The sequence below is a fragment of the Pituophis catenifer genome, unplaced genomic scaffold (genome assembly GCF_029215685.1).
Source record: "Pituophis catenifer annectens isolate HBS135680 unplaced genomic scaffold, rPitCat1.0.hap2 SCAF_10, whole genome shotgun sequence".
Taxonomy (NCBI): domain Eukaryota; kingdom Metazoa; phylum Chordata; class Lepidosauria; order Squamata; family Colubridae; genus Pituophis; species Pituophis catenifer.
In genome coordinates, this window is record NW_027256890.1 from 16,147,699 (window position 1) to 16,162,919 (window position 15,221).

Here is a 15,221-nt window from a genome sequence, read left to right on the forward strand (position 1 = left end):
GCATACGCGCACTGGGAACAGGCTCCCCCTGTTCCTCTGCCTCCCTGAGGTCCGACTCCGGAGGTACCTCCCAGATGGCCTTTCTCTGCCTCTGACGCAGAGCCTTGTCCGAGCCTTCCCCAGACTCCCAGGACTGGCCCATGCTCCTCCCCAACCTCCTCACTGTCCGACTCTGCTGCCAGCTCTGCAGCCCGCTGGCGGACCACAACATTCTCACTAATGGGTTCCTAACATTAATGTGCGTATTTTGGGAGTATTCTGGCTCTGTTAGCTGGCTGGCAGTCAAGAGACAAGCAGGTTCAGCCTTTTCCTCCTTCAGACCATCATGCTGGACAGTGTAACTTTGGTCCATTTGCCGGATGCTCAAAGCATAATTGATCATGTTTGGATCATTTGGAAACCATCCAGATGTGCAGGTCCGTTGCTCTCCAAACAGGTGATGAAGATGGTGGTATCCCTGACAGTGGAAGAGTCGGGGATCATCCGCTACGTGAGGCGGCCGGGCACGTTATTAGAGGCGGGCTGCGTGGTAGCTCGGCTTGAGCTAGACGACCCCACCAAAGTTCACCTGGTGAGTAATGGAGCGGCTGGAAGCCATTTGGGGGAGAGAGAGCAAAACCCGCCTGGGAGCCACTCTGTGTTTGCGGGGCACCCAGGATGGATCAAGGAGGCCGCCTAGTGCATCTCTTCAGGGCTTCTCTTTTCCCCCAGAAGCGCCTGGGCTGCCAGGGGTGGTGGTGGTGAGCCTTTCTCTTGTGTATTCAAATGCAACAGCCTCGTGCTAGAACTCCTTTGAAGTCATTTCCGGATCACAGGAAGCTGCTGAATGGTGGATTTTCTGATTATAAAGTTCTGTTTATTTTTATGCTTTGCCTCTCTGCCTGCCAATGCTGCCCTCAGGCCCAGTTGTACATGGGGGGGCTCTCCCCTCAACCGTCCCTGCCCATCCTTGGCGAGAAGCTGCACCAGGTCTTCCACAACGTGCTGGAGAACTTGCAGAATGTCATGAACGGATATTGCTTGCCAGAGCCTTACTTCTCTGCCAAGGTAAGAATGTTTTCACCTTTGCCTGTTAAAAATCAAGCTTGGAAAAAAGCTGGCTTGGGGTATCCTGGCTTGTTGAGGATATGTTCCTGACTTTCAAGGAAAGCCCTTGGAAGACAAAGAGGAGGAGGAAGGCAGCGAAAGATGGCAGGGGGAGCGGCTCCTGAACCAGTTTGTGCAGGTTACAGCAGAAGAGACTGAAGGAAAAGACAAGCTCGCTTCCCTCCATCAGCCAGAAAAGAAGCTGCTTATGTGGGAAAATCTTGTTTTCCTCCTTTCGGCCAGTCCCCATTGCTGACCCCCCCCCCCCACAAATCTCCCTTGCCCTGCCGTCTTCTGTGGTCTGGCACCAGCGGAGGGCCGGAGCTCCCTTGCTTACATTTTCTGTGATTCATTCACATGATCTCTGAATCCTTGAACCTTCTTTTTCCCCAACTCAGATCAAAGAGTGGGTGGATAAACTGATGAGGACCCTCCGGGATCCTTCCCTTCCCCTGCTGGAGCTGCAGGAGATCATGACGAGCACGCAGGGCCGGATTCCAATCTCTGTGGAGAAGTCCATCCGGAAAGTGATGGCCCAGTACGCCAGCAACGTCACCTCCGTGCTCTGCCAGTTCCCCAGCCAGCAGGTGAGGGAGGGAGGGAGGGAGGGCTGCGGCCAAGAAGCCGACGGTGCGGGAGTGAGCAGGAGATGGATGATACCGACTGGCTGGGGAATTCTGGGAAATGAAGTCCACCTCTCTTAAAAGTTGCTCAGGTTGAGGAACACAGCTATAAAGGATCGTTCCCTCTTTCTTTTCAAGATTGCCAGTATTTTGGACAGCCACGCAGCCACCCTGCAACGCAAAGCTGACCGGGAAGTCTTCTTCATGAACACCCAGAGTATTGTGCAGTTGGTTCAGAGGTAGGTTTGTGTGTTGGTCCTCCATCTTTGCGACAATCACACCACCACACTCCCTGCCTGAACATCTGCAGGGAGAGGTGGCCTGTTTTGTTGCACCAGCCAATTTGATCTTCCTGCCTGGAATCTGGCCTGGTCTGGTCTAGGCAGGCCCTGAGCATTTGTAGCAGCACTGAAGGTGATTTGAAAAGTGGAATGGAGTCTCCTGCATTGGTACTCTCTTCACCAGGGCTCCTGCCGTAAACAAGCTGGGCAGAGTTTCTGCTTTTGTCACAAAAATTGTGCCCAAAACATCTTACATGACGACAGTGAATCATCCCTGGCCTTCTTCCCCCTCTTTCTCCATCGTCTGCTCCCAAGACCTACAAGTGACTCGTGCATCCCATCTTCTCTCTCGGCCCCTCATTCCAGGTATCGCAGTGGCATCCGAGGCCACATGAAATCGGTGGTGCTGGATCTGCTGAGGCGATACCTGCAGGTGGAGACCCAGTTCCAGCAAGGTAAGGTGGAGGAGGAGGGTGCCGGCAGAGCTTCCCCAGAAGGCGGCACCACCTTCTCTGCAACTCGCTCCTCCTTGGGTTTCTGCTTGTGCTCCAGCTCATTACGACAAATGTGTGATCATTCTGAGGGAGCAGCACATGCCCAACATGACCCCCGTCCTGGAATGCATCTTCTCTCACGCCCAGGTGGCCAAGAAGAACCTCCTGGTGACCATGTTGATTGTGAGTTGAAAAAGGAGCCGCTTCCTGAACTGAGCAGGAGAGGGGACCTCAGCTTCCCTCCAGCCACCCCTTTCCCGCCCACCCAGTGGGAAGATTTGGGAAGGCGGTCCTTTGTTGCCCCATTAGACAACACCAGTGCAGTGATACAGCTGAACGTTGGTTTTGTTTTGTTGTCCAGGACCAGCTTTGTGGCCGAGACCCGACCTTGACCGATGAGCTGATGGCCATCCTGAACGAGCTCACCCAGCTCAGCAAAACGGAGCACGCCAAAGTGGCCTTACGGGCCCGCCAGGTCAGGCCAGGTCAGGGGTGGCCGATCATCCTGGCTGACTCTCCCTGACTTGCCTGGGGGGGTGGGGGGAATCTATTGACCCAGCCCTCCTTTGCCACCAGGTGCTGATTGCCTCCCACCTGCCGTCCTACGAACTGCGGCACAACCAGGTGGAGTCCATCTTCCTCTCTGCCATCGACATGTATGGGCACCAGTTCTGTCCTGAAAACCTAAAGGTGACTTCTTGAACATCCCATTCCCCGGGATTCCCGAGGTCCGAGCAACACCTGCTCACTCCGTCTTCTTTTACAGAAACTCATTCTTTCGGAAACCACCATCTTCGATGTCTTGCCCACCTTCTTCTATCACGCCAACCAGGTGGTACGCATGGCGGCCCTGGAGGTAAGGAGGGGATTGGGAGGCTTCGGTGGCTTCGCTGTGACCGAGGGTGGGGCAGTGGGCGGAGGGGGGCCGTTTCACAGAAAAGATGGCCTTTATTTTGCCATGGAGCTGCTGAGTGCAGATCGCTGCCATAAGTTCTGTGCTGGGAGAAAATCATGCAACGGTACCTCGGCCACAAACCCGCGAGTGTCCTGCTTCCTTTTGCCTTTCCAGGTATATGTGAGGAGGGCCTACATCGCCTACGAGCTGAACAGCCTGCAGCACCGCCAGTTGCTGGACGGCACCTGCGTGGTTGAGTTCCAGTTCATGCTGCCTTCCTCACACCCAAACAGGTGGGGCAAATGTCCCTAAGCCTTTATGTGGGGGGGGGGCGAGGAGCAGTGGGAGAGGGTCTGCCTGGGGAAGGTCTCTGCTTTGCAAGCCTGAGAGTGGGGGGAGGCCGAGGGGTCCCGGTGGTTCTGCCTCAGAGCAAGGGAGCTATTGGTGTTCCTGTCTCTTTTCAGAGGAAGCAGCCCCACCCTGAGCAGGTAGCGTGGAGTTCTTTTGGCTCTGCAGCATGATAACAGTTACCCCAAAGCTCAGCTCCGCCATAACTGCCTCCTTGACTTTTCTCTTAACTGCCCCGCTCCAGGCCCTTTGGATTGGCTACTAACTTTCTGTCTGAGGGGCATGTGGGGGCAAAACACCGTGCTGGACCCACGTAACAAGTGGGTGATGGAGAAGGCAAAGGGGCCCCTTGTGGCAAAAAGGCAACCTTTTTTTTTTTTTAAAGCCTTTTGAAAAGGAAACTGTCCGTTCCTCATGGCCTTCGGGCTGGTATCAGCTCCAGCTGGGTGGCTGCACAGTGTCAAGCTGCCCTTGGAAGCAACAGGTCCACAAATCAGTGCTCCGTCTGATGTTTCCCCTCTTCCTTGCGTTTCCCCTCCCCTCCCCCCAGAATGTCCGTGCCAGTCAGCATCTCCAACCCAGATTTGGTCCGGCACAGCACGGAGCTCTTCATGGACAGTGGCTTTTCCCCTCTCTGCCAGAGAATGGGAGCCATGGTGGCCTTTGACAGATTTGACGATTTCACCCGGTAGGTGGCCACCTGGGAGAGAAGCAAGCATTGTCCCAGGCCTCGTGTATGTGTGTCTGTGTGTGTGTGGGAATCACTGCGTTGCTGTTCCCGTTATGCTTAAGTATTGGCCACGCAAGCTGGGCCTGTCGGGAGTTGGAGGCCAAGAGGTTCTCCATGCTCTCCCCCAGGGAGGGCGCTTTGATCTTTTCTCCCTCACTTTTTTCCCACTTTACCTTTCTTTTTTAAAATTTTTTAAACCCCACCTTTATTATTTCTGAGGCCTCTTGACTTGTTCTCCATTTGGATGAGCGGCAGTTCACCTTGGAAGAAGGAGTTACTTGGGGCTGCGTGTGTGTGAGGGGAAGCAGAAAAGGAACATTTTTGGAAAATATAAATCTGGTTCACTCTGTCGCTGCAGATACAGAGTTCCCAAGGTGGAAGTTGCAGCCTTTTCAGTTCTGGAAGCTGAGATGCCCTTGCAGGATTAGATTTGGTTCCTCAGTAGCAAGATGTTCTGTTCCCAGATGTCATCTTTGTTTGTTTGTCTTCTCACCTCCAGCCTCTCTTCCGTTTGCCTGCTAGGAATTTCGATGAAGTCATTTCCTGCTTTGCTGAGCAGGAGAGCCCCCTCTTCAGCGAAGTCAGGTCTACCTTTTACGATGAAGACGACAACAAAGTGAGTGTTTCTGAGCTGCCAGCTTCTCTCTGCTGGGTTATGGCTGGGCCTAATCCCGGGGTGAAATCCAGCAGGTTCTGACAGGTTCTGGAGAACCGGTAGCGGAAATTTTGAGCAGTTCAGAGAACTGGTAAATACCACCTCTGGCTTGCACTAGAGTGGGGAGGGAATGGAGATTTTGCAATATCCTTCCCCCAGGAGTGGGGAGGGAATGGAGATTTTGCAGTATCCTTCCCCTGCCACACCCACCAAGCCACACCATGCCCATCAAACCACGTCCCCAGAACTGGTATTAAAAAAATTTGGATTTCACCACTGGCCTAACCCCTGTGTGGGCTTGTGGCTTCCAGAATGTCCGGGAGGAGCCCATCCACATCTTGAACGTGGCCATCCGGTGGGCAGATCACCAGGAGGATGAAGAGTTGGTGCCGATCTTCAGGGCCTTCGCTCAATCCAAGGTCTGTTCTCACGAAAGCCTGGATTTCCTCCCGTGGGCGACTTGGCCTCTGGCTTTGCTGAGAGAAAGGGCTGATTTATTTATTTGCTCGCTTTAAAAGCTGACCTTGTGAATCCTTTCTCCACATCCAAGCAGGGCTGCATATCCTCAGCTCAGCTCCTGTCTGAATACGGACAAAAATGCCTTCATCTAATCCGAGTCTCCTTCCTGATTTCCTTCCTCTTTTGCCCTGGTGACAGGAGGGCAGTTGATAATATTTGTTTCCTGAGATTATTCAGATGTTTGGTCTTTTCTCATCTTCTTTCCCCATACAGAATAATATCCTTGTTGACTATGGGCTGCGAAGAATCACGTTTTTGATAACCCGGCAGGTCAGTGGAATCACACACACATACACACACACGCGCGCACACACACACACACACATGAAATATATATGGAAGCGTATACATGACTGTTGATAATCATGGTGGAATTAACTGCTGTTTAAAAAGCAAACGTTGGCAGCTGCTGCTCTTTCTCCTCACTGGTAACTTCTGTCTTCTTTTGCAGAGGGAGTTCCCAAAGTTCTTCACTTTCCGAGCTCGGGATGAGGTGAGGGGCTGTTTAATCCTCCGGGCGACACCCGATCTTGGTTTTAACCTGCGGTGGGTACAGCCTTAGCCGCAACATTATATCCCACATGTTTTTGCTGCGTCTTCCTCAGTTTGCTGAAGACCACATCTATCGCCACTTGGAGCCAGCGCTGGCTTTCCAGCTGGAGCTGAATCGCATGCGCAACTTCGACCTGACCGCGGTGCCATGTGCCAACCACAAGATGCACCTTTACCTGGGTGCTGCCAAGGTGGAGGAAGGCACTGAAGTCACCGACTACAGGTTCTTCATCCGTGCCATTGTCAGACACTCCGATCTGATCACCAAGGTGAGTTTAGGGCTGAGCTACAGGCAGCCCTTGGGGGTCCCGGGAGACACTTTCTGCTCCTGGGGGGCCGTTGGTGCTCTCCGAGCTTGGCGGTTTTATTGCAGGCGTTTCATGACCCAAACTAGGTAACATCATCAGTGTAGTGATGATGTTGCCGACTAGCACTGACACTGTTTCGTAGTTTTGGTAATGAAATGTCTGCAGCCAAGCTCAGAGAGCAGCAAGGACCCCACCGTCCTCTTCCTCTTTTACCTCCTCCTCTTCCTTCTCCACTCCGCAAATCCTCTTCCCTTCTGGCACTGATGATGTTACCTAGTCGGGTCATGAAAGGTCTGCAAGAAAACAGCCAAGCTCAGAGAGCACCGAGGACCCCCTCAGTCCAACCCTGAGCTACAAATATTCTCCTTTTTTGGTACTTCCTGCGGAGCCCAGCAGCCCATTCCGGGATCCTGAGAAGGGTCTCCTCTCTGCCTGTCTCATTGACAAGCCTTTTTCTCCCTTTCCTGCCTCCTCCGTCTTCCCATCCAGGAGGCCTCCTTCGAGTACCTGCAGAACGAGGGCGAGCGGCTGCTCTTGGAAGCCATGGACGAGCTGGAGGTGGCCGCCAGCAACACCAGCGTCCGCACCGACTGCAACCACATCTTCCTCAACTTTGTCCCCACCGTTGTGATGGACCCATCCAAGGTCTGCGTGGCTTCTGTCTCTAGAAAGCCCGCCGTGCTTGTGGAGTAAGAAGCTCCTCCTGACCTCATTTTGGTGCCCCCACCCCCCAGATCGAGGAGTCTGTGCGGTCCATGGTGATGCGGTACGGCAGCCGCCTCTGGAAGCTGCGAGTCCTTCAAGCGGAAGTGAAGATCAACATCCGCCTGATGCCAACAGCCCAAGCGGTTCCCGTCCGCCTCTTCCTCACCGACGAGTCCGGATACTACCTGGATATCAGCCTCTACAAGGAAGTCAGCGACCCCAGCACGGGAAGCGTAGGTGCCCCCGAACCCCTTGAGCGCTTCATGCATCCCCCAGATTGGCTTCCCTTCTTCTCTCAGGAGTGGGTGGTCCTCCAGAAGTCTATTTCCCAACTGAGCCCCCCCCCCCCCCCCGGGTGCTTCGGGTCTGCGCAGACTTCACCCCATGCTGAGCTCAGGGTCTAGGCACCTGGAGAGCACCTCCAGATCATTCCGCAGAATGTAAAGTCTACAGTTAGGTGTGCATTTGTGAAGATTCAGTGCTGCTTCTTGCCTGACTCGAATTGCCTAAACCGAGAGAGGCTGCCTGATCCTTTCTTTGCTTTGTGTCCTGACCTAGATTATGTTCAACTCCTACGGGGAGAATCAGGGGCCCATGCATGGCATGCTGATCAACACGCCCTACGTCACCAAGGACCTGCTCCAGGCCAAGCGCTTCCAGGCCCAGTCGCTGGGCACCACCTATGTCTACGACTTCCTGGAGATGTTCCGGCAGGTGGGCTGGGCAGTGGCTCAAGGCGCTCCTCTCCCCTGGCTTGTTCGGCCACCTGGGTGGAGAGACGCTCAGTGCCGCCGCTGTTCACTGGGCTTCCACCATAACTATGCACAGGCTCCAGTCTTAATGCTCGAGAGGCTCCAGGGCAGGGATTGGGGGTCCTAGTTTCTCTCTTCAGTGGAGCTTCTGATTTGAGAGTTGCTGCAGATTTTTAAATTAAAAGACGGATGGACACACACACACACACACACACACACACACACACACTGAATATTGGGAAATGTTTTCTTGAAGCAAGTGTCTCCCACAAAATTGGACTACAATAGCCCAGTTCATCTGGAGAGAAAGCCCACCTATCTACCTGCCTCTCCAGAAATATTAGGAAAAGCAAATGGGTACCCAATGGGCAGAGGTGTCTCTTCCAAATCTCTCCCAAAGAGGCTCCGTGCTAATGGAATGGGGAGAACTCGGTCTCTTGATGGAGAGCCCACTTCTCATCCTCCAGAGTCCAGGAAATGTCCTTCTCTCCACTCCCTTGAGCTGTGTCTGCCCCTAAGAATCCCCCTGATGCTGTGAACGCTTCCTTCTCCTTCTCAGGCTCTGTTCAAGCAGTGGGGATCCACTGAGGACGTCAACCCCACCGATGTGCTGACTTACACGGAACTGGTGCTGGATGCCCAGGGGAAGATGGTGCAGCTGAACAGGCTGCCGGGAGGAAATGAGGTAAGTGCTGAGATTAAGACAAGCCGAAGCTTGAGGGAGGAGGGGGGATCGCCAGGGAGGTTTGAGACAGCTGGGTGTCCTTGCAGACTGAGGGGCTGCCTGCCTTTGTTCTTCTGTTTAAGCTGGTTTGCTGCAGGCCTCTGTTAAAGAGGATTCAGTGGCAAAATGGTAGAACAGCCTCCAGATTAAGAAATGCAGATTGTTAACCTTTGCTTTTGATCAGCTCCTCTTTCCTCCTCCCCCTGCCAGATCGGAATGGTGGCCTTCAAAATGAAGCTGAAGACCCCCGAGTATCCCAAGGGCCGTGACATTGTGCTCATCAGCAACGACATCACCTACAAGATCGGATCCTTTGGGCCTGCCGAGGATCTCCTTTTCCTGCGGGCATCAGAGCTGGCCCGTGCGGAGGGCATCCCACGCGTCTACATTGCAGCCAACAGTGGTGCCCGCATCGGGTTTGCTGACGAGATCAAGAACAAGTTCCAGATAGGCTGGATAGACCCAGCAGATCCCTACAAGGTATGTGGAGTACTGTGGGACCCAGGGGGATTCCATCGTGGCTGAATCTCCCCTTGGGAAGATGAGGAGACACCTTCGTTGCTCAAGCTGAGCCTCGTTGCCTAGGGAGAGAGTGTTCCTTTACATTTCCAGGGCCTCGTCCTTCATGTCTGAAGGCATAATGGCAGGCAGGCAGGCATGAAGCAACTTCTTAACCAATAACCAGAAGCAAGAGAGGCTGTGGTTCCTGAAACTCCTCTGATGGTGGGAGAGCAGAGACCAAACCTGAGAGGGAAACAAGAACAATATTTTCCCCAGTTCCTTGTTCCTGTTTGAGGAAAACCACCAAAACGATTGAATTGTATGCTTCTCTAAAGGCTTCCTAGCAGTCTTGTGCACCAAATTTATCCAGCTAATCCTGCCTCCCCCCTCTTTCCCAAAGGGATTCAAGTACCTGTACTTAACACCTCAGGATTACACGAGGATCAGCTCCATGAATTCTGTTCACTGCAGGCACGTGGAAGAGGCTGGTGAGTCCAGGTGAGCAAATGGCTCCTCCTTTCAGGCTTTCTCTCCTGGGGACCCCAGGGGTCCAAGCTCTGTGTATATGTGTGATATTAACTTTCTGCTTGCTCTTGTCTTCTGCAGGTATATCATCACTGATATAATTGGGAAAGAGGAAGGCTGCGGGGTGGAGAACCTAAGAGCGTCGGCTACCATCGCTGGGGAGTCTTCTCTCGCCTATGACCAAATTGTCACCATCAGCATGGTACGCAGGGGTGAAATGCTACTGATTCAGGCCGGTTCACCCGAACCGGTAGTAAAAAAATGGTTTACTAGTTCGCTGAAGTGGTAGTAAAAAAATGTAAAAAAAAAAGTTCCGACGATCGCGCAGCACAGCTGTGATTGTTGGAACTTTTTTTTTTTACTTTTTTAAAGCATTTTTTTACTACTTATTCACCCGAACCGGTAGTAAAAAATGCTTTTAAAAAGTTTTTTAAAAGGTTCCCAAGATCATGCGCCACATGATTTCACCACTGGTGGTACGGCTGCGGATCCCTCTGGTTGTAACGCTGGGTGAAGAAATGCACTGTTCTAAACTGAATAACAGTTTTTGCTTCCCCGGCCATAAATTGGCTCTTTTGCTTCTGGGACGCAGGTCACCTGTCGAGCCATTGGGATTGGGGCTTACCTGGTGAGGCTCGGCCAGCGAGTGATCCAGGTGGAGAATTCCCACATCATTTTGACTGGGGCCAGCGCCCTGAATAAGGTAGGAAGAGAGCTTGTTTTGGCTTCCGGCGTTTTCTGTTTAGATGATCCTGAGAAAAGTCCTTTAGAAAACAAGAGCCACGGGGAGGTGTGGGGGGCGAGAGCCATGTTTGTTTGCAGACCCTGAGCTGGAACCGTGAGTCCTGCTGAGTAATTTCCAAAGCTCCAGGGTGTGACCACTAGGAAGCTGCGCTCAGAGTCTTTGAGGAAAGCGCTGCTTTGATTGGCCTTTTTGTCCTCCTTCGGAGCAGGTCTTGGGCCGGGAAGTCTACACCTCTAACAACCAGCTGGGCGGAGTGCAGATCATGCACAACAACGGTGTCTCCCACGTGGCCGTCCCGGATGACTTCGAAGGCGTTTACACCATCCTCCAGTGGCTCTCCTACATGCCCAAGGTACCTGGAGAGCAGCGGAGGAATGCCAGGCTGCCAACTTGGAAGATAGTGAGAGCAATGGTGCCAAGCCTTTAGATGAGGGAGGAATTTTTTGTTATGGATCCCTTGCCTAATATCTTACACTAAAGTTCTTTTATTTCATCACGATGGCCTTCCCAGTTTAAGTGGGCCACAGGTTTTGTTTAAAAAAAACCTTAAGCAAACTACATATTATACTAGAAAAACAAGCAACTTCTGTAATTGGGTAAGAATGAATTACCTTTGCTTGTTAATGTCACTGTAGGACTGTAGAATTAGCTGAAAGAGCCTGTTTCTTGGTCCCTCCCTGACCACTGCTCTGTGTGGGCTCTTTTTTTTTTTTTTAACTGGCCTTGAGAAATGTTTCTTCTTGCAGGATCATCATAGTCCGTTGCCCGTTATCCCTCCAAGTGACCCCATTGATAGAGAAATTGACTTTGTCCCTTCTAAAGTCCCCTACGACCCCCGGTGGATGCTGGCGGGGAGGCCCCATCCGAGTGAGTATCGGCTCTTCTGGAAGAAGCGTGTTGGGAGGGCTAGAGAGCAAAATCCAGCACTGGGGTGGAAACTAACTCGGTTCAACTAATTATAGGTAGGTTTTGACAAAGATAAAACTTGAATGTAGAGATGAGAAGTTCCAAGATGTCTGTTTGGCTTTTCTTCTTCCTGAACATTCTCCAGTTTTGCCTAATAGATCAGCAGAGGTTACAGAATTGCATGGCTTTAGAAGACTTTACATTGAATTTTCTCAACATCTCCCTTCTCCGTCCCCCCTCCCCCCCGTTTTGTTGTACAGCTGTGAAGGGATCTTGGCAAAGTGGTTTCTTTGATCACGGATCATTTGCAGAGATCATGCAGCCCTGGGCCCAGACTGTGGTAGTTGGTCGAGCCAGGTATTGGCAAAGGGTTGGGACTGACTGAGGAGCGATTGGGAGAAGGGAGGGGACCCCGCATGATAGACCTTGCACCTTAAAGTAAGCTGGAACTTCCTTTCCTGCTCTGGATCATGCATGTCTGCCTATAAGGCATTGTAAAGAGTTCAGCACCCCCGAAATCTTTGTTCCCAAGTTTTAAAATGTTAACATCTCTATGCTTATGAAATAAATAATGGCATATTATTGATTGACTGGTTGCATTGAGTCCATGTAGCCCTAACCTGAAGTCCGGATTTATCTTGGCAGGCTGGGAGGAATCCCAGTGGGTGTGATAGCTGTGGAGGCCCGGACAGTGGAACTGGCTATACCAGCTGATCCAGCCAACCCAGAATCGGAAGCAAAGGTTGGGCCTTGTAAAATTCAGAATCTTTTGTCCGGCGGGGCTTCTCCTCAGTTTATCTGTCCATCTCTCCGTCTTGCTTTTCTCAGCCTTCCTAGAAGTACATTTCCACATCACCTTGTTGTCTTCAGTAAAAGGGCAACATCTGTGAAATGGGCACATCCCTCTGCAATGTGTCAAGTGCATATTTTTGCCTTGCGTCCGATTGGTGCATTAATTGAGGATGACCCTTTTTGTCTTCCTTAGATCATCCAGCAAGCCGGGCAGGTCTGGTTCCCAGACTCCGCTTTTAAAACTGCCCAGGCCATCAGGGACTTCGACCGCGAGCACCTTCCCCTCTTGATCTTCGCCAACTGGAGGGGCTTCTCTGGCGGCATGAAAGGTGCCCTTCCTGCACCCCCACCCCACCCCTCTTTGTCACGTCAGTGGCCACGAGAGAGAGGGAGAGGGAGGGAGGGAGAGAGGGAGAGAGAGAGAGAGAGAGAGAGGGAGGTGGTGACTTCTCGGCCTCTGATTGCAGACATGTACGACCAGGTGCTGAAGTTTGGGGCGCACATTGTGGACAGCGTTCGGCAGTTCAAGCAGCCGGCTCTTGTCTACATCCCCCCACACGCTGAGCTGCGGGGAGGCTCGTGGGTGGTGATTGACCCGACCATCAACCCTCTCCACGTGGAGCTCTACGCAGACAAAGAGAGCAGGTGAGTGTCCGTCTGCATCCTCACCTTCTTTGTGGTCATGTCTTGGAGTGGCCAATCCTAGGCTGCTGAAATTGGCCTGCTGTCCAAAACTTCTCCTGATCTGTGAGTTTCACTCTGGCTAGAGTGACAACTATGGCTGTCTTTATTTTTGCTGAAGACCTTGAGATAGTCTGTGGGTTGATTAGGGTTTCAGTAGGAAAGCATCTCCATTTTTTTCTTGCAAAAGCAACTTTTTCCTTGTTAAGTTTGCCTACTGAATAAGGGGCCCAGTTGGAGCCATTCTTGTTGGGCTCTTGTGAAATGCTGGCTGGAGGTTCTAGAGGCCCAAGGTATGGAGAGAGCCCCGGGGTCATGTGCGGGGGGGAGGGGGAGGGGGAGGGGGAGGGTTGTTCTGACCTGTCCAGCACCGGTCAGCACAAGAGGAGGGGCGCTTCCCTTGCCTGCCTCCAGTTGCAAAGGGCTCTGCTTTGCAGGGGGGGCATCTTGGAAGCAGAAGGAACCGTGGAGATCAAGTTCCGGAAGAAAGAGCTGCTGAAGACCATGAGGAGGGTCGATGTTACCTATGCGCGGATCGCGCAACAGCTGAGTAAGAGGAAGGCCAAGCCGGGCCAGCTCTCCCCCACCCCACTTTCCCTTCCCTGTTGCCAGCTGATCTGCAGCCACTGGGCCCTTTGGAAAAGTGGGGGAGCAGAGCTTCAACTGGGAACGCCCTCCCTCCTCTTCTCCAGCCTTCCTTCCTTCCTTCCCACAAGCCTCAGGCTTCCTGGACTCCCTCCCTCCCTCCCAGACTGGATCCCTTCCAACCGGTCCTTTCTGTGTTCTGGGCTGAGCAGGTTCTCCAGATCTCTCCCAGGGGGAGCGCAAAGAATTGGAGAAGCAGCTGAAAAGGCGAGAGGACGACCTCCTGCCCGTCTTCCACCAGGCGGCCGTGCACTTTGCCGACCTCCATGACACCCCGGGGAGGTTGCAGGAGAAAGGAGTGATCACAGTAAGTGCAGGCATCCTCCACTTATGACCACAATTGAGCCCCACGTGTCTGCTGCTGAGCAAGGCATTTGTTCGGTGAGTTTTCCCCCATTTTCCTTGCCACAGTTGTTAAGTGAATCACTGCCGGTGTAAACTGAGCCACAGGGTTGTGAAGTGAGTCTGGCTTCCCCACAGACTTCGCTTGTCCAAAAGAGATCACAAGACCCTGGCACACGGCGACCGTCATAAATACGAGTCAGTGGCCAGCTGCCTGAATTTTGATCACCTGACCATGGGGATGTTACAATGGTCATAAGTGAGAATTGGTCACAAGTTCCTTTTTCCTCAGTGCCGTTGTAACTTCAAACAGTCACTAAAAGAGTTGTTGTAAGCCAAGGACTGCCTGAAGTCAAGCTTGGAATCCTGGGAGGGATCTTCCTTTCCGTGATCCTCTCCCAGGGATCTCAGGGCTGTTCTTGGCTCCCTGGGCAGCTCTGCAGCTGCGGGGCAGAACTCCGGGGTCGAACCTGCCTCCTTCGCCATCTCTGTGTGACCCACCTGCTCTTCCTCTCCCCCCCCCCGAACCTTTGACGGGGGCAGAAACTCCTGAGGAGGTTTCATGAGATGTCGGCCATGGGTTATGCAGACCTGAGTCCTGTGTGGTGGGGCTGCGTCCTGAAGCGACCTGAGTGGGGTCTTTCGTTTCAGGACATCCTTCAGTGGAAGGAGAGCCGTGCCTTTTTTTACTGGCGGCTGCGGAGGCTGCTGTTGGAGGAGGGGGTCAAGGCCGAGATCCTGAGTGCCCACAGTGAGCTGAGCAACAGCCACATCCAGTCCATGATGAGACGCTGGTTCCTGGAGACCGAAGGCGCCGTCAAGGTCGGGGACTTGGTTGGCCGGAGGCGACTTCTCTCGCCTATCTCTGCTTCCCAGCTGAGTGCAGCTCTCCCCTTCTGTCCCTCCTGCAGGGTTACCTGTGGGACAACAACCAGGTGGTGGTGGCATGGCTTGAGAAGCACCTGAGTGAAGAGGACGGGGCAAAGTCGGCCATTCGGGAGAACATCAGATACCTGAAGCGCGATTACGCCCTGAAACATATCCGGAAGTGAGTGTTTCCTTCTTGAGTGGCAGTGGGCTTCTCTGAGAGGCTCCACGGATTGCTCCCTCCAGGGTGTCAGAGCTGAACGGTTGGGATGGCCTAGGAAGAGGCCCAGGAACCCCTGAGGGCATTTCTTGGAGCTGGGAGAAATCAAAGACTCTGCATTTTCTGCTTAAACCAGAGTGCAGGATAAGTGCTGTGACCCTTGCTCTCTGGGGATGGCGAGGCTTAGGCCACCTGCGTTGCTTCCTTGTGCAATATGTGAAGAGGAGGCCATAGGCAAAAGGGCCCTTAAAAGGCTACTGATGAGAGAGGGAACTCTGGGTCCCTGGACTCCACCTGCACAGGGGACTCTGGTTTGTGGAGGCGA

The 15,221-nt window shown here is 53.0% G+C and overlaps 1 protein-coding gene across 1 annotated transcript in view; it reads left to right on the forward strand.

The window, feature by feature from the left end:
• The window catches only part of ACACB (acetyl-CoA carboxylase beta), a 29,083-nt gene that overhangs the window by 12,196 nt on the left and 1,666 nt on the right, over positions 1 to 15,221 (forward strand). The window contains exons 18-51 of the mRNA XM_070951227.1: positions 437 to 571; positions 901 to 1,047; positions 1,485 to 1,673; positions 1,848 to 1,948; positions 2,357 to 2,445; positions 2,543 to 2,667; positions 2,846 to 2,959; positions 3,061 to 3,174; positions 3,251 to 3,340; positions 3,554 to 3,672; positions 4,278 to 4,415; positions 4,980 to 5,073; positions 5,424 to 5,531; positions 5,845 to 5,901; positions 6,083 to 6,124; positions 6,237 to 6,452; positions 6,981 to 7,136; positions 7,226 to 7,429; positions 7,755 to 7,910; positions 8,508 to 8,633; positions 8,883 to 9,152; positions 9,574 to 9,671; positions 9,780 to 9,900; positions 10,291 to 10,401; positions 10,652 to 10,795; positions 11,190 to 11,310; positions 11,610 to 11,706; positions 11,995 to 12,091; positions 12,335 to 12,470; positions 12,609 to 12,786; positions 13,260 to 13,372; positions 13,620 to 13,774; positions 14,461 to 14,631; positions 14,721 to 14,857. Of these exons, the coding sequence (XP_070807328.1) occupies positions 437 to 571; positions 901 to 1,047; positions 1,485 to 1,673; positions 1,848 to 1,948; positions 2,357 to 2,445; positions 2,543 to 2,667; positions 2,846 to 2,959; positions 3,061 to 3,174; positions 3,251 to 3,340; positions 3,554 to 3,672; positions 4,278 to 4,415; positions 4,980 to 5,073; positions 5,424 to 5,531; positions 5,845 to 5,901; positions 6,083 to 6,124; positions 6,237 to 6,452; positions 6,981 to 7,136; positions 7,226 to 7,429; positions 7,755 to 7,910; positions 8,508 to 8,633; positions 8,883 to 9,152; positions 9,574 to 9,671; positions 9,780 to 9,900; positions 10,291 to 10,401; positions 10,652 to 10,795; positions 11,190 to 11,310; positions 11,610 to 11,706; positions 11,995 to 12,091; positions 12,335 to 12,470; positions 12,609 to 12,786; positions 13,260 to 13,372; positions 13,620 to 13,774; positions 14,461 to 14,631; positions 14,721 to 14,857 (4,469 nt within the window). The remainder of the gene's footprint in view (positions 1 to 436; positions 572 to 900; positions 1,048 to 1,484; positions 1,674 to 1,847; positions 1,949 to 2,356; positions 2,446 to 2,542; positions 2,668 to 2,845; positions 2,960 to 3,060; positions 3,175 to 3,250; positions 3,341 to 3,553; positions 3,673 to 4,277; positions 4,416 to 4,979; positions 5,074 to 5,423; positions 5,532 to 5,844; positions 5,902 to 6,082; positions 6,125 to 6,236; positions 6,453 to 6,980; positions 7,137 to 7,225; positions 7,430 to 7,754; positions 7,911 to 8,507; positions 8,634 to 8,882; positions 9,153 to 9,573; positions 9,672 to 9,779; positions 9,901 to 10,290; positions 10,402 to 10,651; positions 10,796 to 11,189; positions 11,311 to 11,609; positions 11,707 to 11,994; positions 12,092 to 12,334; positions 12,471 to 12,608; positions 12,787 to 13,259; positions 13,373 to 13,619; positions 13,775 to 14,460; positions 14,632 to 14,720; positions 14,858 to 15,221) is intronic.